Raw genomic sequence first — 25,444 nt, forward strand, 5'->3', positions numbered from 1 at the left:
TAAAGGGAGCCCACAAACAGGAGGGGAATCAACTCTTTGAAAGGGTTGGTAACTGCAGGACAAGGGGAAATGGTTTTAAGTTAAGGGTGGGGAGATTTAGGTTGGATGTCAATGGGAAGCTCTTTATAGAGAGTGGTGAGGTGCTGGAACAGGCTGCCCAGAGAGGTTGTGGATGCCCCATCCCTGGAGGTGTTCAAGGCCAGATTGGATGGGGCTCTGGGCAACCTGATCTAGTATTAAATGGGGTGGTTGGTGGTCCTGCATGTGGCAGGGGGGTTGGAGATTTCATGATCCTTGAGGTCCCTTCCAACCCTGGCCATTCTGTGATTCTTTCTCCTTTTGTGGCAGCTATCAACAGCTTTGTGCCCACAGTCACTTTTGGATAGGTAACATGACAAAAAAAAGTAGAGACAATGTTTTTTAATCTTTATGCCCTTGACTCTGTTTTCATCACAGTCCTAGAAAATGAAGGAAGTGGTATTGACTGGGAAAAAGTTTTTAAATAATAGATGAAGAAAGCCTCTATTTAGTAAACTGCCTTTTCTCAAATAGAAGGGAGTATGGACCATGTCCATGCAAAGTAGTCTTGCCATATATAGTAGTTCTCTTGCCAGAGTCTAAGGTAGTGATACATGCTTATGTCAGTACTTAATTGCTCAGTCATTTCTTCCTGCATAGCAAATAAGTAGATGTTTTGTGACAGCTTCCTCTCCTATTATTAATATACGCTTTCTTTTTAACAGCTGATGTTAATTCTTCAAAGTCGGTTGGCAGTGATGCACCTTATGTTGTGAAAGTGGTAAGAGAGCATTTGAATCTTTACTTCACAAATTGAAAATGTTTCAGAATAACATGTAATTTAAAACATCTTCTCACTAAAAATAATACAGTTTCGCAGTGTGTTGTTGAAATGTGCTGTGTTTAAGTCTAAACCAGAACTGTGGTGATACAGAGGAATTCTGAGATACAGAATTCTTGTGTATAGGAGCTGAACAGTGGAATATCAGCAGAGTTTAATAGTTCATGAAATGGGTCAGATTCTGTTTTGTCTGCTGCTTATTGTGAATAGCACCCCCCCACCCCCACCCAAAAAAAACCAACAAAAAAAAACCTGGATAGCTTTTGGACAATTTCTGTGATTCAACAATGAGTCTGTGTGAACTGTTGCTCACTGGATGTTGGTAAGCTGACAGATGGCTCGGGAGTGGAAACAGCAAATTGTTTCCACAAAAGTTGATTCCCAGTGTCCCCACAGATATAAAGTCGTTTAAACATCTTATGATAAAACACATACGTATTCTATTTTCCAGTGAATTAAAATGTATGGAGGCATAGTTTTTTTTTAACCTAGCAGTTAGATAGAGGAAACAGCAACGTTGGCTGGTAGCTCATGTTTTAATCCTCTGAAGTAAATCAGCAGGTCCTTTTTATTAGATAAAATATTCTTTTGTTTTAATATTAAGCTAACAAAAGATTTGTTTAACTTCATTTAACTATAATGCTGTATTCCTAAGGTAAATGCGTAAATTATTTTTTTTCTTGAATTTTGCTGGATTATTTTGTATAGATCCTGCTGTTATAAAATAATAGTTGTAAAATGAATGTAAAAAGATAAAAAAGGAATATGGGAATGGCCATAAAGAATGGTCTGGATCTACTGTCTCAGTAGTTTTCGGCCCTATGATGAAAGTAGGTATCAGAAAACTCTACAAGAACTTCTCTGTGAAGTTTGTTTTGCAGCACGGTTCAGAAGTGTGGCAGTTTCATCTGAAATGCTTTACTGTGATAGCTTGCCACTTATACAAAGACGTTAATATTCCTAACTTTTTCCCCCCAAAATTAAAATAAGGGGCAAATTAAAAATAATTACATTTTAGTTATTATTTGCCTTTAATCTTGATATTCATATAAGTTGTCTACAGAGAAATTGTAGGGTACTTGGCACCCCAAGACACTGTTGGTGGTGACTCTCTTTCTGAAATGTTGCCTCTTATTTAAAGAAGAAAAAAAAAAAAAGCGCTGCATACAGTGCAAATGTCAAACTACAGTGCATTCAGTATCTCAAGGAGGGCTACAAATATGGTGAAAGATCTAGAGGATGTATGAGGAGCAGCTGAGGACCTTTGCTGTGTTCAGCCCAGAGCAGAGGAGCTGAGGGGAGGCCTCATGGTGGCCTACAGCTCCTCACAGGGAGCAGAGAGGCAGCACTGAGCTCTGCTCTGCGTGACAGCAACATGGAGCTGGATCAGGGCAGAGCTTGATGTGGGTTAGGGAAGGGTGGTTCTCAAAAGGGTGGTTGGGCACTGGAAGCTCTTGGACTGTTGTATGGTGGTGTCCTGGCTTCTACGTGTCCAGCCTGCTCTGTCGAAGCAATGAGCATCTGTTCCGCTCCAAGGAGCAGACCCCCAAGTTATCATCAGTGGTTTGCATCTGAGGGGCAGTGGCTCCAAACACCAGGCTCATGCTGAGTTTCGACAGTTGAAACTGATGAAGTAGAAAACCAGTTTGACTTGCTTGTAAAATCATTGGAGATATGTTATTTTACGTTGTGCATCATTTCTGACACCTTCTTTCCCCAAAGTTCATCTGTTCTTCTTCTTTCTGCTCTGGGCTCTGATAATAAGAGGAGTTATGAAAACTTTTGGTTTGATTTTATGCTAGATGCACTTTGTTGCAGCCATTTGTAAATACCCCCATTTCTAATCTCCCTGTTGACCACTCGCTTTTAATTTGTGTTTTATAATTTTGTGTTGATGGCAATAAAGAGTAGCCCAGTTTTGTGCTGCCCTAACAAATGACCCATAACATATTATGCCTCTACAGTGTAGTATAATGTGACTATGGATAAGGGTCCATTTTCTAATGCCTGGGTGATTCCTAGTTGATCCAAAGCAGAGTGGTTAACAGCTTTGAACAATTATTAGTGTTTAACAAAATATATGCTTCTGTAATAATGTTCTTCAAATTAAGCTATTAAAGCTGGATGGAAATTGGCTTAGTCTTTGACATATCCTCATAGTATTGATGTCTGAGCAGTACAAAATGAATTATAGCTTTTATTTAAAAAGAAATGCTTTTTAAACATGTGGACCTTTCAGATGTCATTGTTCAGGAGTGGATGCAGAGTTTAATAACACTCAATTAAATGGCTGACTTACAGAGATTGGAATTCTTAAAATACTACCTGAAGGAATTTGTTGAGTTTTGACTTGTTCTCTGTAATCTCTTCCATTATATCTTTTCTAATTAGAGTTTAATTTCAGTACTGCAAGTGATGTGTTTAGAATGACTGGACATAACTTGTAGAAATTTGTGTTTGAAGTTTTTCTGATCTTAGTGTGTTGTAAGATAAGTAGTATGGCAGACAGTGGATATCATGTGAGTCTTTTTAATACACATTTGTTTCCTTTATATAGAATTTGTGATGTTACAGGAAACAGCATAATAGTCAACATAAATGTCCGTTTTGTGATTAAATAATTTCCTCAAGTATGACAAGATTCCATATTTTTAACATTTACTCTGACTGGAGAATTTTTTTTCAGCAGACACGAGATTTGATGATTTATTTAAAGATAACGTTTAAGAATTGTTAACACCTACAGGTTTTCAGTGAATTTTACTAACAATAGCATTCTTCAAACATAAGTAAATCAAATCAAAAACGTATGTAGACTTTATGTTCTCATTTAGAGTATTAATAGAATATGCTATGTGGAAACAAGTGAATAGGTCAGGTAACATTCATCCAATATAACCACAATAAAAGAATTCAAATGTTAAACCCTTCTCCATGATATATAAACTACTTATAATTGATATGTATCCATAGTAGATAAGTAAGTGGAAGCTGTTATGCATACTCCAGAGTTTCTGTGCGTACATCAATAGGTTGTATTGTTTTTTTTTTTTCTGGTTCATGGCTCAGGTCTAAAGCTTGGTTACACAAGGAGGGGCCAGAAAATGGTTGTCTTGGTTCTGCTGTTTTTTAGGGCGATGCTGCTGCAGAAAGTGAGGTGAAGATAGGCTTTTTAACCATGTCCAAGTCTAGGACTCGTGCCTAAGCTTGATATTTGGTCTCACTGTGACTGGTTTTCTTACTCTACCTGTAAACCAGTAAATCAGATGCACGTTAAGGGCCTTGTTCATCAGTGTGTTTGATCTCTTTGCATTACTTTCTAAATGTTAGACAGCAGTAAAACTTTAGTCGCTGTGGTATAGTCTGACATTTAACAGTTTTCTGGATTGCTGCATGTTTATTTTAATAAAATAAGAGTGTAATAGTAATTACATTGTTAACCATTTGAGATCAATGTTGTATATCTTGAAAAATTTGTTGTGTGATTGTAGACTTTCTGGTTGTCGGTGGTGGTAATCAGATATTTTTTTTTTTTTTTTTTTTTAATGTTTGATATTTCAAAATGGATGTTTTCACTGTGAAGGAATGAGTTTGGGCATAGGAATAACCAGTCTAACATAAGTTGCTGAAGCTTATCTCAGAATCAGTCACTGAAGTGCAAGAATTGAAGTCATTTTTCTGCTTTTTCTTCACTAACTTCTGAAAATGTACAGTTAAGGTACTTAGATACCTGCAATTCTTGTAGCATTTTAAAGTTTTGGTGTTTTCTGACCAGTTTTGCTCTTGCACTTCACGTGTAATATTTAGCTACCTACTATAGCCTATTCAAAGAAGATTAAACTCAAATTCATTGCATAAGTGTCTACCTTGCATTTAAGCTAAGTCAAAATAAGTATAGATCTTCAGTTAGAGAGAACTCATGAAATCTTATGTAACTTTTACCTTGATCAGCTAAGATATGAAAGGCACAAAATACCTCATGTTCAGCAAGAACTTAACTTTTGTTGAGGTTTTTTTTCCCCAGTCATTTTGGATGTTATTTAAGCTCACTAATGACTATTGCAGCTGTGGCAATCCAACTTTAATTTGGGAAATCTGAGATAATAAATGTTGCTTAATGTTTTTTCCTGAACTGTTACTGCCAATTACTGGTAATATTTCTATATGTTTCAGTTGTTATTTTTTTATTCTTCCTTGTTATGGGAAAGAATTTTTTGATACCTTTACTGTTAAGCAATTTGTAATAAAAATAACTTTCTAGAGCCAATCTTACTTTATTAAAAAAAATCATTCTATTGAATTCATTATTTATATGCTTTTAGAGGGTGAAGATACTTTTTTTTTTTTAGCTCTTAGTGCTAATGCCTAATAATTACAGCAGTTTTTAACTAATTTTAAATTGTCTTAAAGGAACCCAGCCAGAATGGACCTCTTTTTACTGAGTTAAAGTTCTACATGCGAGCTGCTAAGCCAGATGAAAGTAAGCAGTCTATTAAAATGTTTTTAATGAACAACAAGCACTTAGGAAAATGGAGTGTACAGGACTAATGTTGATCTTCAAAACAATCTTTTTAGATAATTTTCAAAATTATTTTTAAATGATTAAAAACGTATAGGCATACAATCTCCAGGCATATAGTAAATGCATATAGTAAAACTAGAGGGTCTGGTAATGCATTCGTTGTAATGGTATCAATGGCATTGTCTAAATTGAAACCTTAGTTGTATCTCTGTCCCTATAAATGATGCATCGTTCATTTTCCAGTACAACTGGCATAGTAGTTTCCATAAAATAAGCAGCTCACATGTATACAGAAACTGTAAGTGATGAGTACACTCCTTCTATGTAAACTCTTCTGATGCAAATTCATGAACTTACTTTTATTTGTATTTTCAGTTCAGAAGTGGACTAAGTCCCATAAACTGAAATATTTAGGTGTACCAAGATATTGGGGTTCTGGCTTGCATGAAAAAAGTGGAAACAGGTGACTATATCTTTTGTTGGCATATACGAGGATTTATTTTATCAACACCCACCATCTGTTTTAACCTAATTTGGTTTAAGATGTATTTTTCACTTATCTTAGTATTGTTCACTTCTAAAAATCCGTAACTGGGTATGTGTAAGGAATAGATGAGTAGATAAACAAATGAATAAGAAACAGCATAAAGTATATCTTAGTTTTCATTTGTCTCAAATATTGCTGGAAACAGGCTACATATATGTTTGTGTGAATTAGAAACTGTTCATATGTGAATTAAAATAAATAAAATTTTATTTTGTATATCCATGATTACTATGACTAAAATTCCTCAGGAATAATTTTTAGCATTCTTTGTCACAACAAATATTTATTATTTGGTATTGAATGATCTCCCACTTTATAAAACCTGGCTTCCTACTGGACTTTCCTTTTATTGCTATGCCACAAAGGTTTACTAGTTCTTTGGCAGTATGTTAGGCTTTATCTTATGTAAAAATTACATGAATTTTGAAAGACAAAAGTAAATATAATAATGTATTTTTGGAGCAAATTTTTGATTATATTCACAGTTGAGTATGCAAAGCTCTTTTGTGACTGTGAGCTCTTACATTAACCACTTTGGCTGTAGTGAGTAATGTCAGGACATCTTTGGCAAGTGAGACTTATTTTTCGTAGTAGGCCAAAAGGAAGGTGGTAATAGATTTCAAGAAACTAACTCTTTAAAGTAACAGTATTAAATCACTTGGTCATTTAGAAAGCAAAAAAAAATTATTTCTGTAATTACTTGGTGCTTGGTTTTACCTATCATGAGCTGCAATATTTTCCTGTCTGACTGTGGTATCGTGTAACCAGGCAGGCAGAAGAACACTGTTCTTTTAAATGGGCAGACGTGACTAGCTCATGCAGAAAAGCTACTAGTTGATATATCACTGTATAAAAGAAATAAAAAGATGTATTTCCTATAAATGTGCTTTCTTTGAACCTGCAGCTTATCTTCTGAGATGTTTTCATTCAGTCATTTCTACAATTAACACATAGATAAAATACTTTACAAAGAACAACTCATTAACTTTGCTGTTTTTTTCCCTTGCACTTAGCTATCGGTTTATGATAATGGATCGTTTTGGAAGAGATCTTCAGAAGGTGTATGAAGAGAATGCAAAGCGATTTGCTCATAAAGCTGTACTTCAATTAGGCTTGAGAATAGTAAGTTTGAAATTTTTTTTTTTTCAATCTGGCTTTCTTGTGTAGCTCGTTCAGTTAAATCACATTTTTGTGCTGAGTACAGGTCCTCTGCTGGGTGGAGCAGGGTACTGCATTTATATTCTTTTTGTTTTGTTAGCTTGATATCCTGGAATACATCCACGAGCATGAATATGTGCATGGAGACATCAAGGCCTCAAACCTTCTTCAGAGTTACAAGAACCCTAATCAGGTATTTCTGATGCATTTTATTCCTCATGTTTTAAACCTTCTGTTTGACAACACATGGCAGTGCTTTGAACCGGTGAAATCTAGCAGAAGCTCATTTTTAAGAATGTATGTAGTAACATTATTTCTGCTTGACATTTATATCTAGTTAATATTCTACGATTTTTTAATGCAGTTTGCTGGACAGTTATCAAATTGACTATTTGCCCTAAATAATAATCTAGAGAAGCTCTCAAGATTAAAAAAAAATTGACTCTCAAATAGGTATTTGCAGGTGGAAGCTTAAAATTATATAGCACACCAGTAAATTATGTTTGCCTGTCTGCATTGTTACTTTGTTCCTTTGTTCAAGAAATCCATCAGATAAGTGTTCTGTTAGTTGGAAAAATTGGTCTTTAAAGTGTTGATTGTTCCACTTGATTTACAGAAGTCTCATTTTCCTGCGTTTTTAACTTTCTTCACTGTTCAAAAAATGTGTATTAGAATTTCAGAGTTGTGTGTATCTTCTTGCCCAAATTTTAACTCAGGTAATAAATAAAATGATATCAGTTCTCCTAAAGTCGCTGATGTCAGTGAGGGATAATGTGAGAGGTATATAGTAGTCAGTGTTGTTTAGATAGGGACAACTGACTTAAAAGGAGGTAGGACAGTAAGTGAGAGAGACAGAATAACTCTGAACACTGAGATTTGGTAGAGTTTTTTTGTTTGATGAAATGAAATGAAACTTGTTGCTTATAACTGACTGTTTTGCTGTACTTTTCATTGGCAAGAAATGCTCTTTAGATCAAACTGCAGTAGGAAAAAAAGAACTTGACGTTTAAAATCATATGTAGTGATCTCAATAAAATGAGGATCACTTAAGAATACTCTCTTTTTTCATTTTAAGTCTTTTTAAGAACTGAGAATAGTTGGGATTTAATTTATTATTTGCGTATTTTTGTATTTATAATTCTTTAACCTTGGAATTCTTTGTGGAAATTACTAGGTGTATTTGGTGGATTATGGGCTTGCCTACCGATACTGTCCTGAAGGAGTTCACAAAGCATACAAGGAAGATCCTAAAAGGTGTCATGATGGTACTATTGAGTATACCAGTATAGATGCACACAAGGGTGTGGGTAAGGATATAAGACTTTCTTCTCGGTGATAAACGCTTGTGCATCCTCTTAAAAATAAATACTTAAGTCTTTGCTGCATTGTTTTTAAATGACCAGTTTTCTGAAGCTGTTAAAAATTCTCTGTGGGCTATATGAACATACTCCTTTTGCTAAGCTTACTGACTTTTGTTTTGAAGGTAGTTTTCTCTTGTTTTAAATGCAGCTTTCTTAAGCAGATTCCCTTAATTTATGAGGTCAGTTAAGATATTTAGTGTTCTGCTTTTTATTAACTAGGAAGAAATGGAATAGTGGTTATGAGATCTTGATAGACAGACTGGTCCTGTTTTCAGGAGAGAAATCCTTTATGAGTGTGAACACTGCTCCTTTGTATTTGATAGAGATGCACAGTATTCTTCACAGATTAATTTTTAGATGATGTTTTAACAAAGCTCTTTTATTTTGGATATTAATAATTGTGCCTATAGTCATTGAAAATCAGAAGACAAGAATTTAAAAAATGTTGACTATTGAAACAACATTTGTGTGAATATATCTTGTTATTTCTAGTGGATATCAATTTTATTTTCTTTATTCTTATTTTTTAATTAGCATCAAAGTCTTGCAAAAATGTCAGGTTTTGAAAATTACTTCAGTATTAACTGTTCTGTGCTTGAAACCAAACATGTACAAAATGACTTGAATTGCTTATTTATCCTTTTAAAGTGTAATTTGTATCCAGTATATAAGGTGTTCTTGTTTTGATGAGACTTAAGGATCCAGTATCTTTCTGTCCTATATTTGGTTTTCAGGCCGCATAAAGTATTTCAGCACTATTATAGAGAGGGAAGTAACAACTGTTTTGAACAGATAGTCAGTTACTTTAGTAGCTTGCTCAATTTTTTTCCTCAATCTGAGTACTTAAAAACTTCCCAAATTGGGATAACTGCAGCATGTCATATCCTTCACTAGAAGAAGGAGGTTGATAGAGGACTTGAAAATGAATTTATCCTTCCAGATGCAGGAGCAATATTTTTTTTCTTTCCTTACTTTCACACTTAAAATAAATAACAGATACAGTAGCATTATACTGTTAGCAGTGGCTTTCTATTGTCTTAATGGATATACAAACTTTAACTCGTTCAACTCTGCATGATTTTTTTTTTTTAGCTACCTTTACAGATTACAGATCTTTTTTTAATCTGTGTGTATCTATTTAGCACCATCGAGACGTGGGGATCTGGAGATCCTAGGTTACTGTATGGTTCATTGGCTTAGCGGCCATCTACCATGGGAGGATAATTTGAAAGATCCAAATTTTGTCAGAGACTCGAAGATCAGGTGAGAAATTGCCTTTTTTTTTTTTTTTTTTTCCCTCTTTTGAGATCAAAAATAGAAATCAAAATGTTTTAGCGTAGAAATGCTTTGTGCTTTTGGAATATTCCCTTTAGGTCAGTATGCTGTCTTGTATATGCCTCAATTTCTCTTTGTTGCACACAATGCATCCTTGATTTATAGTAAAACTTTATTTGTACCTGTTATGCTGTTATTTTTTTGCAAGTAAGCAAGATGCTTACTTATACCCCAGTACTGTTGTTTTAGAATACAACCATGGTAATAGCATAAAGCACTCTTATCAGTATGCAGGTGACCGTTAATTATGCTTTAGAAAAAAAGAACTGAAGCATGAGGTATGAGTAGCCTTAATGGCATCATACATCGAAGTTAGTGGCAGAAATGAGACCTAAAAATGGATCTTTGACATCTTTGAGCATCACTCCAGCTACAGGACTAAGTGTTGGTTGTTTTTTTTTTTTTTTTGCCTTTCTCCCTCACTCTTTTCATTAGTTTTTCACTTCCCACACTAATCTTCCACTCAAACTTCCCATATAAAGAAGGTTGACCCAGCACAGCAGTTTCTGTCCTATAAAGAAGTATTTGGTACTTGGCTTTCTTGCCCAATTTTCATACTTTTTTCTTCCATCAATGTTAGCAATGTTTATTTTTTGTCTTCCTCTGCAGTTCTGCCCCCCTTTTCATTATTGCTTTGGCCCAGAATCTGCTCTGAATAATATAGCTAGAGAAATAGTCCTCCAGCAAGAGGAGATAAGGGCACTGGTATGTGAGATTTTGAAGTGGAACAGCGCTTTTCCAGCAGTCTTCTACTTGCTGACATTTATAAGAATTCAAACTGGTGAACAAAAACTTGCCATATTTCTGGTAGCCTTTGTGGCACTCATTAAGTTCTCAAGCCTGCACTCCTGAAAATGGCTATACTAAATCTGACCAAAGATTTATGTACTAGTGTTGCCCGTCTCTGACAGTGGACCAAGCAACATAATTATAAAGAGTGTCAGTACGCTTTAAGTTTTGAAACTTGAAAGAAATAATAGTTTTGAATAATTTCTTTTTTCAGATGTAGAGATAATATTTCAGAGTTGATGGACAAATGTTTTCCTGGGAAAAATAAACCAGGTAAGAGGAGCTATTTTAAATTTCAGTGCTTATTTTTTTTCTAAAACGTGTTGTAATAAAGTCATAATGAGTTTATAAATAACATCTTTAAGTAAGCAGCATAATTAATGCATGTGTAACCTCTCATACTTCATGTTAGAAATACAGAAACATACAGAAATTAACCAGGAGTACCATTTCTTTAGATGAAATAAGGAAATATATGGAAAAGGTGAAGCAACTGAGCTATGAAGAGAAACCTGTGTATGCACATTTCCGAGAAATACTTCTGCAAGGACTCAAGTCCATTGGACAAAAAGATGATGGAGTACTTGACTTCGGCTTGTCAGAAAACGGAGACGTGCAAATGAACCCTGTACAAAAGGTTTTTGTTTTCTTAAGAATTTGACAGCTTTTAATGCATCTTGTGAGCTAAATGGAAAAACTAGTAATATTGGAAGTAGGTGTCATTACTGCATCGAGTAGGAAATAAGCGAGATGTTTATTTAAGTTATACTCGTTTCTCTGACTTAACTACACTAATTGTTATGAAAAATTAATCCAGAATGATGTTTGTAGGTGTACTTTCATATTAGATAATGGACAAGGATAACTTCTGCTCTACCACGTTGCCCTGATCTTGAACACCTCTTCTCTGATGAATCTATTTCAGTGCCTCATAGTAAATCTACTCTCTTTGAGTTTAAAATCATTGCTTATATCACTGCATGCCATTCTAAAAAGTTTCTCTGTTATTCTTGTAAGCCCATTTAAGTATGAGGGCTGCTCTGAAAGTAATGCCTCCTATGTTATTGTGTTGGCCCATGGCACTAGGGGCGGATGTTGGTGGTTTGACAGTAGAGGTTGAACCTTCCCACCAGTATTCCGTTACATTTTGTTGCCGTGTGACAGATGGCAGCAGAGGGGCAGTCTGACATAATGGCATCTGGCATGGAAGCACGTATGAAGCAACGGTGCATAATTGAATTCCTCCATGCGGAAAAAATTGCACCTATTGACATACATCGACGCTTGCTGAACGTTTATGGAGACCAAACAGTGGATGTGAGCACAGTGAGGCGGTGGGTGGTGCGTTTCAGCAGTGGTGACAATGACCTGAAAGACAAGCCACGTTCCGGACGGCCATGCACAGCTGTCACACCAAGAAATGAAGAGCGTCTCAATCAGCTCATCCACTCAAATCTGGGGATTACAACCAGAGAACTCTGTACGGAGCTGAATATTGGCTTCAGTGCATTGGAAACGATGGTATGTAGCTGAGAATTTGCTCTATCAAACAGTGTTAATTGTGCTCTATGTAATTGTAGTTTCAGTGGAAATAAATAGGAGGCATTACTTTCAGAACAAGCTGTTTAATAGCTGCATTAAGGTCTCTCTGCAGCCTTCTTCAGGCTAGAGAAAAGAAAATCAAAGCTCTTTCAGCATCTATTCATAGGAGATGTGCTCCAGACTTCTAATCATCGTCCTAGCTCTCCTCTGGGCCTGCTCCCAGCAGCACTGCGTCATTTTTGAGCTGGAGGCCCAAGAGCTGAACGTATTGTTCCAAGTGGGGTCTAAAAATGGCAGAGGGTGAGAATCACTTCCCTTGACCTGCCAGACCTTCTGTTTTTTTTTTGTTGTTTTGTTTTGTTTTGTTTTTGTTTTTTGGTTGTAGCCCAGGATACACTTGGCTTTCCAGCCTACAGATGTGTGCTGTTAGTCAGTTTTTCATCCACCGGAATCCCCAAGTCCTTTTCCTCAAGGCTGCTCTCAATTTATTCATCCCTCAGTCTGTGTTCATGGCTAGGATTACTCTGACCAGGCTGCAGCACCCATGTGCACTTTGCCTTGTTGAACTTCCTGATAGTAGCTTTCTTTCCAAGACTAGTTCAAAGTTTGTTTTTAAATACGGTTTCTTATGCCCCTTGATACTGATGCTTACATATTGAAGTCACAACGATGTAATGTTATTTATGAACCCAAATTATAATGGTAGCCTGGGAGTATTTTGTTTCTCGTATTTAAAAAGCCTTTAAACTCCAGGTTTGGACTTAAATTTGAGTGCAGTGTAAAAGCTTTTTAGAATTCGACTTCCATAAGATATAAAATGATTTTTAATAAGGATAAAAAAAGGGCAAGCAGTTGAATAATAAATATCCTGTACTTCAAACTGTATTTATGACCTAACTGCATATCTTAAAAAGTAGACATTTCATTGGTTTCTCTAGTATGAACCAGGGAGTTGAGAATTATAATACAGGATAATATTAAGAGAGCTGCTGTGAAAATAATGCCTCCTATTTTATTATATTGGCCCATGATGCCAGAGAGAGATGGTGGTGGTATGGTAGTACAGGTTGAACCTTCCCACTAGTATTCCATTACATTTTGTTGCCATGTGACAGATGGCAGCAGAGTGGCAGTCTGTCAAAATGGAGTCTGATGTAGAAGTATGAAGCAAAAGTGTGGAATTGAATTCCTTCATGCAGAAAAAATGGAATTCGCTGACATTCACTGATACTTGCTGAACATTTCTGGAGACCAAACAGCAGCTGTGAGTGCAGTGAGGCAGTGGCTGGTGCATTTCAACAGTGGTGGCAGTGATGTGGAAGCCAAGCTGCATTCTGGATGGCCATGCAGCTTTTACATCATGAAATGAAGAGCATCTCAATCAGCTCATCTACACAAATCAGCTAATATTGGTGATTATGTTGAAAAACAGTGCTTTGTAGCCAAGAATTTGCTCTGTCAAGTAGTGTTGTTGTGCTCTGTGTATCTGTAGTTTCCATGAAAATAAATAGGAGGCATTACTTTCGGAGCAACCTAAATACAAAATTTCTGCCCGTTTACCGTTGTGATTGGGGAAGAAAATGTTGCTGGTTCTTGGTTTTCTAAGGATATATCTCCAGATTTTCTTTCTTCATTTTTGCCCAGTGAACTGCCCAGTTTCCTCTGGCCGAAATTCTGTGGCTTTTGTCTCATTTTCTACAGAATTAAGTGTAAAGATCTGTCCAAAAGGAGAGTTTATTAGCATAAATTCTTTTTTGTTTGTGGTTCGACATGACTTCAGTGTTTTGGAAAAGCAAACAAACAAAAAAAACCCCAAACCTGTTTAATGGTTGACTGGGTTATTTGCTGAATAAGTTGGCTTGCTGCAGAGTCTACATCTGTGACCTTTAATGTCCATGTCAAGCAGAGATGGCTGGTGAACGTTTCTATTGGAATAAAACTACCCAAGTCTTATTTCTGTAACCTGTATCAGTCAAGACCAAAGTGTATAGTAATAGTTTTCCATGGGTTCTTTTGCACTAGCATTGGTTAGTGTTTTTACACTTGGACCTCTTTCTGTACTTCCTCCCCCCACCTTTCCCTCACAAAAAAATCTGTGCTAGTTGAGAGATAGCTGAACTACAGAATTGCTGAACAGTTAGGTAGACAGAGGAAAAAAAGGAAGAACATAATATACTAATTAAAAATATTTGGTTTTTTAGTAGTGACAAGAAGCTTATCTTGACTTTTTGAAAGATGAGCACTCTCTATGATCCAAAGTGTTAGAAGCTGCTTTTTACCATTGATTAGTACCATGTTGCCTCAGAAAACCAGTATCTTTCACCACGTTCTGAATTTCTTTTGGCATGATTGAAGTCTAATTTGGAAAAGAAAATGGAGTCTGGCTCCCACCTTTGAGAAGATGTTGACCTGTAGCATAGAGTGTTTGTGACGTTTTTGGCTGTACCAATCATTCAGTTTTGCTAAGTCTTAAAACAACTATTCTTCAATTCCTTTAGGGCAATCTATTGTATGCTGTCTTGAAAGTGTCATTTGGTGTTCTGAAACTTTGATATTTCCTGACTAGAAGAGAATTTCTAGCTTCCATCTAATTGTTAGGATGTAGGATTCTCTTGTGTATTCGGCTTATGTAAGTAATTGAGCCATGATGTGCATTGTTCATTGCATATAAGCATGGAATCTCGTTCTCCAGCACTGGTATCTGGCGAAAATGCACAGATGCCTGCTATGTTAAAGGTTAACATTTTGTCTTCAGTGTCATGACTCCAGTGACTCAGGTTGTCCCAGATGTTTAAGTAAATGAAACGCAGTCCACAGTTTTCCTGGTGGACTTTTTTTTTCTTTTTTTTTAAATACATGCATGTTGGTTTGTGTGTGTGGTATTTTGCAATAGTTCTAGCTGAAAAGAAAACTTGCAATCCTGTGTATTGAAGGAAGTATCTGTAACTCTGTACTAAATTATTCAGGGCAAGGACCACATGTTACTTTTGTTTAGTACTGGAGAGTTGCTGGGAAATACTGGCAACCAATTGGAAAATGTGGTTTTTAATTTAATGATGGGCCTCAGATACACAGGTGTAGCTATTGTTAGATGAATGCAGCCTGATTTCTATTACTATGTAATTCACCTGCATCAAGATTAAGAAACCATTTTTATTAAATAAGCTTGGAAACAAGATAAATGTATTTTGCTTTTGTGTGGCATATATTGGATATCTGTTTTTCTGATGAGCATTTAAAATGTTTTCTAGTACAATTGCAAGGAAGGTATTATCTCTCATATAAAAGCAGTACAGCACTGAAATAGTCTTCCTTAATTTTGGTCAGAATGAACAAAAGTGTCTGTGTTTATTCCTGCCTAATGCATCACAAATCTGCTGACATGCTAACCTTGGAGTCTTGGCTGGCGGTAATCAGGCCTGTGCACCGGCAGGAAAGATGTACCTAATGCACTCCATCAGTGCAGTTTGCATATGGAAGTTCTCACAGGGGAGCTGCCCTGTGCCAGCTGAGGGTTACCTGCCCACTGCAGTTATTGTATGTAATTATCGAACCAATCTGTTCAGCCCAGCAGGGTTTAGATGGTAATCATGAAGCAACACTTTGGAAAGGAAAGATGTAATGCACTCTCCCCTTCTCTCAGGAGCCATGTGAAGTTGTAACCACTTAAGAAGCTATATTAGTAAAGCTATAGTCTTACAAGGTTTGGGGGGAAAAAAAATAAATAAACTCTTCTACTGTTCCTCAATTGTTGCTAAATCTCTGCTACAAATATAGGTCAGCTAATCCTTTGCAGAAATGATGTGGGTTTTGAATAAAATATTTTCGTAACTACCGTAAGAATAGTTTGCAAAAGCAAGATTAATTGTACTACACAGATAATAAGGTTACTATCAATTTAGGAATTTTAAGATAAGGTATGTTGAGTAGAGTTGTACTTCTCTTTGGAATAGAACCCATCATTGCTATTAGGTAAAAGTAATAACATACTGTTAGCAGATGTTAGCAACTTTTAAGTTGTGCAAAGCAAGCCTTCAGAAGCCAGATAAACTTGAATTTAGTGATGCTTAAGAAAAATTGCTTAAGAAAAAGTCATTAACATAAACTTGGGGTAAAATGGTTTTTTGTGTTCTTTGAGATTCTTTTTCAGATGAATTGATTTGTAACCATTTAGCCATTTGTAACCATCTATTTAAATAAAATAGATTTTGATCATAAAAAACTTACGTTTTCATACATTGAAATTCCAACTGATGTGATTTGTAAGTAGGGGAGCTGAACTTTTAAGCTGTTTGTTGCCTAGTACTGGTATTCTTACATTGATAAATGAATAGGTGTTCTCTACAACTGATAGCTTGAACTATACGAGGAAATGATGGTTAAAATTGTAGAATATCTTGTGAGGATAATATATCTTGTACTTTTTGAGTTCAATTGCCATTTCATTTACAGAAAAAAAGAAAGGCAGCAGCTGCAGCCAATGAGAGCAGTGAAGCAGAAATGGAAGATGCAGGAAGTCCAGAAAAAAAGAAGCCTGCTTCTTCCAGTAAGTCAAAAAATCATTCTAGTACTCTAAAATTAATAAAGTGATTGTAATAGACTCTACCTCAAAACAAATCTCCTTATTTAAAAAAATGATTGATGAAGGTGCATTGCAGAGTGGAAAAATAAAACATTTCAAAAGCAGTGATATCGTTAAGTTATGGAATTACTCTAGTGTATTTACTCAGTGTGGTACAAAGTACAAGTAATTAAGCTAGTATTGTTCCAGAAGGTGACACTGCTCTGTTCATTTTCAGCTGTTCACGTTATAGAACAGCAATCATTAAAATCTGTGATTATTTCTCTTACTTGAATGCCTTTTGAATTATTGATCTGAATTTATTAAGAACTTTCTAGTCTCTCAGCAGCTGAAATAATGCTAATTAGCTAGATTATACTTTCTTTGAAGGAAATAGTTATTTGACACGATGCTGACTTTTATTGTTTGTTTTAACATTTTATTGAAGGCCTTGAAACAATTTTTTAGTTTAAATACTGTTGACTACTTGCAACTTGTGTTTTGGTGCATGTGGGCAGAGCGTACACTTCTGAAGTGTGGTATTACATGTTGCACTTCTCTTTAAACTCCTCTGTGATTGTGGATTGAGATTTTCATAGATTGAAATGAAAAAAGGCTTCAGAAATTGCAATCCAAATCTCAACTATATAAGTGCTAAGATTTTTCAGACTAATTGAAGTTATTTGGGAGGGGATGGGTATTTTTAGCATCCAGTAGTTAAAACAAGTGGTGGACATAAATTTACGTTTATACCTTCTCTTGGTAGTTTTATAGGTGAAACGGTTCTAGTTTCACCTTTTTGTGCTACTCAATTTAATGAATACTAAGCGGGGATGAGGTGAGTTCTGATTAAAAAGATACACATGCACTTACTCATTTTTGTTCTCTTCAAATTTGGCATTAAAAACTCACTTTAAACGTGATTCATAAATCTGTATTGAAAGAAAAGGCATCTGTTTCATAATCTTAGAATTCTGATGCTTTTGTCAGATTGAAAATAGCTGATTACAGAAGTGTTTAGAACTGTATTTCCTAATCTGACTAATTTTACGTTAATGTGGACTTGTTTCTCTTATGTGTTTAGTCTTGTGACTAAAAGATACCTTAAAGTTTACTATCCATTAACATGACTAAGTTCTTGATGCATCCTTAGAAATTAAAGTTCAGTCATGCAAGAACATTCAAAATTTTTTTAATACTATTTGATTGGTTTCTAACATGTGGTACGTATGTCTGGCATTACTCATAACAGGGGTTACTCCTAAGGTGTTCAAATGTTTCCGGAGTATTTGGTCTTAAGAGTAGCAAAAAGAGTCATGCAGCTTCTTTCTGTTTAGCTAATTAATGCTATCTGCAGCCAGCTACTTAGAAAACCTGAGTTGTCTAATCCAGTCCCAAAAGATCCCAATCCAGCTTTGCGGCAGTTTGAGTATACCATGGTGCTCAGAGGTCTGTTAGGGATTCTGCCAGTAAAGAAATCTCCTAGTGCTGTGATCAGAGAGAGTCAAGCTTGGTGGAGGAATAGGAAAGAGCAGAAGAAGGGTTAGGCACCTTGAAATTCTTTTTTTCATCTGTTCCTTTTGGCTGTCAGTGTAAGAGTGGTCACTCCAGATAAGTACAGTAAGCGCCATCTCACTAGCAGGAGTGTTAGACTCTTCAGCAACTGAATTTCAGAAAGGTCTCAAGAAACAAGTTGTGGTGTACATAAATGAATAATGAAAATTATTTTTTAAAGAAGTTAAAAATAGCGTATTATAATCAGTTTATTCTTTCTTTTCTGTAACGAGAACTCATATCCTTCCATATCCTTTCCTGAACGCCAGAATTTCAAGATACTATGAATGATAACAAATTAATACTAGTTGATCTTTTTCCACCAGTAAAAATACTATTAAAAGACATGACTTCAATTTAAAAGAAAATCTTCTTTTTACATTCTGTTATAGTGGTTTTTTTTTGTATTAGCTACCTTCATGTATGATATAAAATATGCAAACTTATAAGTGATGATACTCTTATTTTCCTATTTTGCCATGCACTGTATGTATCCACCAATGCTTCTGCAGGGGTGTATTGCATAATATTAATAGTTCTAGTACGTTTTTTTAAAAGTCAGTGTGTGTGGATTAGGCAGCTACTGTAGAGAACTTCTGTGAAAGTACCATAAATAAGAGTTTTACGAGAATTTGTAAACAGTCCCAGGTTCAAAGCAACCTGTAGAGTTCAAAGCTATTATCTCTGGGAGTTTTCTGTAATCTTGGGTTTGATAAAGATTGGATTGTATCAAATAGATTTTTTTTTTTTATAGAATCCCTTTCATTTTCAAAATTATTTTAAAAATAATAAAAAAAGGATTTTATTAATTGGAGTGGAGAGAAATACAGTGAAATTCTAGAGTAGGCCTGAAATGGAAAGTACTTTTTAAATGGGATTTTTTAATAAGTAGCATTGCCAAAAGTAGGAATTGTGCATGGCTATATTGCTACACAACATCTAACATTGTAAGGCCTTAGCTGGAGTCTTCAGCTACTCTTGCAGTGTATTAAAAAAACAAAAAACAAAACAAAACATCAAAAAAAAACATGTGAGGTTTAGTAGCATTTCTTAATTAATAGATACTTAGCTTTGAGTTTATTTACGTTTCATAGCTTTGCATAAATCAGAATCTGAGTTTTTGTCCTAAAACTCTTTTCTTTAATCAAGATTGATTACTTAATGTTAGATTAAATCTATACTTGGATTCCATTTTATATTTAGGGGATTGTTGGTCTTATCGAGTTTTAGGAGTAAGCAAATAATAGGATTTTTTTAGCTTGTCTGTGACACTACTTGTTACTTATCTTTGTACTCCACACCTAAGCACACATTACTGTTAGATTCCTACCCCTTCAACTTACACCTTAGTATAAACATTTTCAGCAAAAACCTGTTCTTTACAGTAGTTCTAATTATCTGTTGTTCTTCTCTCCTTTCCTCTCTCTTCTCCTTTTTTACTCATGATGATGATAACAACCACCTATTTTCAATTTCCTATATGTAAAGTAAGGTATACTCCTGTATATTCCTGTCTGCTTGGAACAGTTTCTTTCTTATCTTATTTCTGTGCAGTCTCTCCAGACTCCTAAGACTATAAACACCTTTATAAAATAAAATACATTAATGTCCCCTATTGTGTCTCGTGGAACTTTCTTTCATTTGCTGCTAATGAAAAGCATTAAATGTAAAGTATTTTAAAAGCATTGAAAAAAAAAATCTGAGGAAAATGTGTATAGCTATCTCATTTAAGATAAGAGATGTTTGCTTTTTTCTTGTTCTGTGACCTGAAGATACTGCGCAGTGTTTTGAGCACGTTGCAATTTAAACTCAGGTACAAATCCTGGAATTAAATTTTTCTCCAGAAAAGCCAGAAAAAAAGACATTTAGTGACTCAGAATCATACAGGAAACAGTCTCCTTTTCAAGGTTTAAGGTACATGTTTAACCTAAATCTTATTCTTCCTGCAAACTGGTGTGCAGTGAAGAGGAAGGCTGTTTTTAAACACGTGCTACATGTGACTACTGTTTTATGTAAGTTTGTACAGTTGTGTTTTGGAGCCTCTTCAGCAAATAGAAGTAAATAAGTCTTTCAGTTTTATCTGGAGCAATTTTATATTACTTTCTTTTTTTTTTTTTTTTTTTTTTCCAGAACGCTCAGAGTCAATGATATCTTTAGGAAATAAGCAGGCATAAAAGTAGTGAAATGATATGTTCTTGTGTCCTTATGTATTTCCATATTTTCCTATGAAAATAAATTGATTTCATTTAGTATAGCAAACAAGACATAACAGGGTACTGAAATTCAAACCCCATCCTACAGCTCTGCCACCCTTCTTTCCTCTCTCTTTTCTCCCATAGTGTTTTCATATTTACTCATATTTATTCATATTTATTCATATTCTTCTGGTCTATTTCTTCTGCTGAAGTGTGTTTTGATTTCTTTGTTGTTGTTAGACCAAAAAAAACTGCTGAGGGAACAAGGCAACTAACTAAAACTTCTAGTTCCTCTTGCAATCACTTCAGTAGTCTTCCAAGGACAAAAAATTCTTGTTTCAGAAGTGTTACTCTACAGGTCTTTATTAGTTATGCAGAGTTCTGTGAAGGAGTTGGGAAAGGGCATGTCAAAGGACTACGTGCTTCCTTGTTTCTTCTTTTCAAAGGAAAAGGGGCTGGAGGGGGAAAGGAAACTTTGTGGCTGATCAGTGTGTTCATTTGCTTGTGCTTCTTTTAAGAGCAGAAGGTGGTAGCTATATTGTTTAATGATGGTTACTACAAGAGCTTGTATAGACTGTAATTTCTGGCACCATTATACAGAAACTTGCATGGACTCAGTCTTGTTTCAATGTAAATTCAGCATAAGCAAGTGATGCAGCTGCTAATCGACAGCATGCATGCTCCTTTGTGTTTTTCACTTACCAGTTATTTTTTTGGAGTCTAAAATTTGTACATGGTTGTGTTCTAAAATATTCCACCTATGATGTAATCCTCAGTCACTTTCGTTACCTACGTTGTAACAGATTTCTGCTTAGCAGCTGTGATTTCATGATCAGAATCTCTCACTGTCGTTCATAGAAATGTCATTTTTAGACTCAAGTGTTATTTTGTTTCTCATACTTCATGTAGAACTGGAAAACATCATCAAAAGATGATCTGTTCCATACACCAGTCCAAAAACAGGTTATCTACCTACAACTGTGTTAATACTGGTGCATACCATAATTTTCTTTTAAAACTTCAGTGGTGAACATTCTGAAACAGTCCTGGTCAATGCCTCGTCTGACACTTAACAATCCTTACTACTGCAAATGGCTTTTTGAGAAGCTCTATTTTCTTTTGAAATTTCATTAGTTAATATGAATTTTCCTTCTTGACATTTTAAGCTTATAAGTCATCATACTCGCTGTGGATGTGAAAATGGCTCGTTTTTTTTGCAGCTTTGCTTTGCACAATTGATAAATACTGAAGGCAACACTTTTTCATCTCCTTTTATTTCCCTCTGTTCAGTTCATTTTTTTGCTGAGTCCATGATTACCACACTTTTTTCCCCCCATTTTTCTCATCTTTCTGCTTTCTTGAAGAGCAGAACCCAAAACTTTATACAGTGCTGCTGGATTTCTCTTGTATAACATTGTTTACACGGAGAGGATCAGATACCATAGTAAACATGTCTAATAATTCCTCTAGAGCCTGTGGGACTCTTTATGCCACTACTGAACTTTGTTGCAGTCTCAAAACAAGCTGTGCAGTGACACCATCTGGTTTATTTTTTGCCTATATGAACCTAATTCAGTTTAATCTACTTTATAAGAACCCTCTCTTTCAGTTGTAATAGCTTTGTTTGCATCCTCATTTGGTGCTGCCTACACAGGACTGTTTCTATATTTGGAAACAATTGATGTTCATACTGGAAAATTTGTGGGGAGGGGGCAATATGTGTTACTGGACTAACTAATTTTAAAAATGCAGGTGGGCTTCTTGGTACAGATCTTCAGATATTCTGAAATAGCTGCAAACTTTGAAGCTAAAGATGTTTTATGTTTAACATAAGTTAATCAGATAGTTTAAGCCAATATTGCTGTTATTTAAACTTCAAATTAAGAATAAAAGGACCATGACAAGGTTTGTTTTTTGTTTTGTTACGAACCTCTTGGAGATTCTCCACCAGCATGTTTATTTAGAAAAGCTTTAAAATTTACTGCAATAAAAATAAAGGAAAAATGAGAGGCAGAGTGGCTGTTATCTTCTCCTTTTTGGTGTTGTAAGGGCAATTAGAAATGGGTAAGCTCTTATTGAATTAGAATCATAGAATCCTTAGAGTTGGAAGGGACCTTTAAAGGTCATCTAGTCCAATTCCCCTGCAGTGATCAATGACATCCACAGTTAGATCAGGTTGCCCAGATGCTGATCCAGTATGGCCTTGAAAGTGTCCAGGGATGGGACATTTCACCACATGACTGGGCAACCTGTTCCAATAATTTAGCCTACATGCCACTGAAGCTACTCAGGTTAAAAACTTAGTTATTTCTGTTGCTTGCTAGAATTTACACTTGTTGTTGCTGAAATATTGTGTGACTTTGAAAAATATGAACTAATATTTGAGAATATGATGTAATATATCTGGGAAAAGGAATGTTTTACGCAGTTGAGTTGCTATTTTGATTTGATACCTGTTTACGTAGCTTTCAGTTACCAGTACTCCAGTATTTGTAAATATTTTACCAAAATAGATTTCATTTTTTAAATAGCACTTGTGATTGGAGGGTGTATGGTATTTTGCCAGAGTAGGTCTTTCATTGATAAAGCTGCTCTGTTCAATAACAAGAAACCATCATCAGAACTGTCAATTTTTTCTGAGGTGATTGATTAATCAAAGATACACTAACAAAATCTATTTGTAGTTTTGTGCTGAATGGTAGTAAATGTTTTTGGACCAAAAAGCATTTTTTTCTTCATGTGAAGAATGGAGACATTGTTCAAAGTTGATATTAGTATTTTTTCATTTGAGAACAACATCTTAAGAGCAAATTAAATTACATAATAAACAATAACACTTTGCTTTTCTTGGTGTAGTTTTGGTTTCTAGTGGGCACGAGGCTATTTTGGTTTGTTGTGCATTGTTCTTTGCCTTGTTTCTTTTCTTCAAATTTACTCATGAGCTTCAACAGTGATTCATAGCGCTTGAAGGCGGTTGTCTTATGTAAAAAGCTTCTTTGTGAAGGACTTCTATGAAACTCAGTCTTATGTTATTTGTCAGAAACAGATTAGAAAGTTGGCAGGAACTTTAGGGTTATATGTAGATCAACAGGCAAGAACTTACATAACTAGGCATGCTGTCTTTAAGGAGGAAGTTAGTCTCATTGGTAAACCTGCCCACAGCAGGGAGTTGGAACTAGATGATGTTTAAGGTCCCATCCAAAACAAGCAATTCTGTGAATCTACCAAGTCAAGATAAAAATTATCTGAAAAATACCATGAATAGATGGTGAAAAGCATTTTACTGTGTTACTGAAGATGGTAGCAAGTTTTATTGTGGTATTATTTTCTCAAAAGTGATGAGATGAATGTGGTTCATGGAAATGATCTGGTTTTCTTGCTGCTCTTATGTATGGTCTCCTTGAACAACTTGTCTTTCAGGTTTACTAAGAATCTTTTTTAGATTACAGACTTGATTGTTGTTTTTTTTTTATTTAAATGTTGTCAAATAGTAAGTTTGTCTACAGTTTATGGGCCAGTTCAGCCTGGTTCCCTGACTAATGGGGCTGGGGGGGACCTGCAGACCTGTGCCTTGGGAAAGGGAGAAGGGAGGGGGGAAAGGTGAAAGGGTAGGGAGATGGGCCTGAAAACCAAACAGCAGCAGCAGTGATCTGAGGAAGAAAGTTAATTTAGTGAATATGATATTGGAATGCAGAATAACACAATGTAATACAATACAATTGGAATTGAGGTTAATAAATAAAATGGGAGAGTCTCCAAAGCATAAGGCCTTACTGTAATGCTGAAGGTGAGACGGCAAGGGAGCATGCACTCAGAGAGGAGCAGTAAAAGAAGGAGACTTTTCATGACTTGCAAGCAGTTTTATCTTTCCCTCTAAACGGAGGAAGGGATCACAACTGCGATTTAGCACATGGGGAGGAAGGAGGAATTTAGGATTTGAATGATTCTGCATCTTTTGCTGAAGGTGGGCTTTTAAATTTGCTAAACTGTATGTAAATGGTTTGAAAAACTGAAGCGTATAATGTCTTGTTCTCAGGATAATGTTGGTTCCCAGAAATTGTGGTAAATTCCTGTTTCTGTTTCCATCCTCTCATAAATCAAAACCAAATGAGTAATTTGAGTTGATCTATGCTCTTAAAATGCAGCAACGTAATTTATTATGATTCATTTCTGTTATTTTACCTATGTTCTTCTCTTTTTTTTCTTTCTTTTTTTATCGAATTACAGAAGCGGTAGCTACCAGAACACGAAAAACAACGTCACCAAAAACCAAGAAAAGCACAGCAACCAGGAAGAGAGTCCAGAAGTAAATAATGAACTTAAGTTGCTCTTCAGCTCATCTCTGGGTTTTTTTTTTTTTGTTTTTTTTTTTCAGTTACTGTAGCACTGGAATTTATTTCATTCCCTTTTTTACGTAATAATTCCTATAAAAACAACAGCAACAACAAAATCTTGGACTGCTGCTTGTACTTGTTTTTTCGAATAATAAATGTTTTAGTAAAATATTCGTATAAGTTATGTCTGCTGTAGTACCAATGAAAAATTTTGCCAACTTTGAAGCGAGGGTGCATTTTTATTTTTTAAGATGAATTTGTGTATATAAATGCAAACTAAAAGAGTGGGTTTTTTTTCTGCTTTATAATACAGTTTTGTTATGGTTCTTTTTAAGGAGCAATAGTGTGGCATTTGATTTCTTTTAATTTTGAGTAAATTTGAAAGTGTTCACTTAAATGTACACTGAGATGATTAAGTCAGGAGTTTGAAATAATAGACGTTTTAAATATTTCTCAAGTATTTTAATTGAGATAACAAAATAGTAAAATACACCTTTCTATTCCAGTTTATTATAAAATGTGTTTAAATAATTCTTTTTAGGATAGGTATTGAGTTTGAGTGTGAGCTCTTTTTCTTTTTTTAAATAGTATTTGTTTCTGTATCATTTTCTCACTATTCAGAGTTCTTCTGGAATAAAGAAACCAGAATTTCAGATATAAGGTCCAGAGTTTAAAGGAAAAAAAAGA

The 25,444-nt window shown here is 35.2% G+C and overlaps 1 protein-coding gene across 1 annotated transcript in view; it reads left to right on the forward strand.

Moving 5' to 3' along the window:
* Positions 1-25,444, forward strand: part of VRK1 (VRK serine/threonine kinase 1) — a 141,598-nt gene extending 116,154 nt beyond the window's left edge. The window contains exons 2-12 of the mRNA XM_031553784.1: positions 704-799; positions 5,270-5,339; positions 5,757-5,844; positions 6,942-7,050; positions 7,187-7,279; positions 8,261-8,393; positions 9,590-9,710; positions 10,786-10,844; positions 11,030-11,208; positions 16,566-16,659; positions 24,651-25,444. Of these exons, the coding sequence (XP_031409644.1) occupies positions 704-799; positions 5,270-5,339; positions 5,757-5,844; positions 6,942-7,050; positions 7,187-7,279; positions 8,261-8,393; positions 9,590-9,710; positions 10,786-10,844; positions 11,030-11,208; positions 16,566-16,659; positions 24,651-24,733 (1,125 nt within the window). The 3' untranslated portion in view covers positions 24,734-25,444. The remainder of the gene's footprint in view (positions 1-703; positions 800-5,269; positions 5,340-5,756; positions 5,845-6,941; positions 7,051-7,186; positions 7,280-8,260; positions 8,394-9,589; positions 9,711-10,785; positions 10,845-11,029; positions 11,209-16,565; positions 16,660-24,650) is intronic.

This window comes from Meleagris gallopavo, chromosome 5 (assembly GCF_000146605.3).
Source record: "Meleagris gallopavo isolate NT-WF06-2002-E0010 breed Aviagen turkey brand Nicholas breeding stock chromosome 5, Turkey_5.1, whole genome shotgun sequence".
NCBI classification, from domain to species: Eukaryota; Metazoa; Chordata; class Aves; order Galliformes; family Phasianidae; genus Meleagris; species Meleagris gallopavo.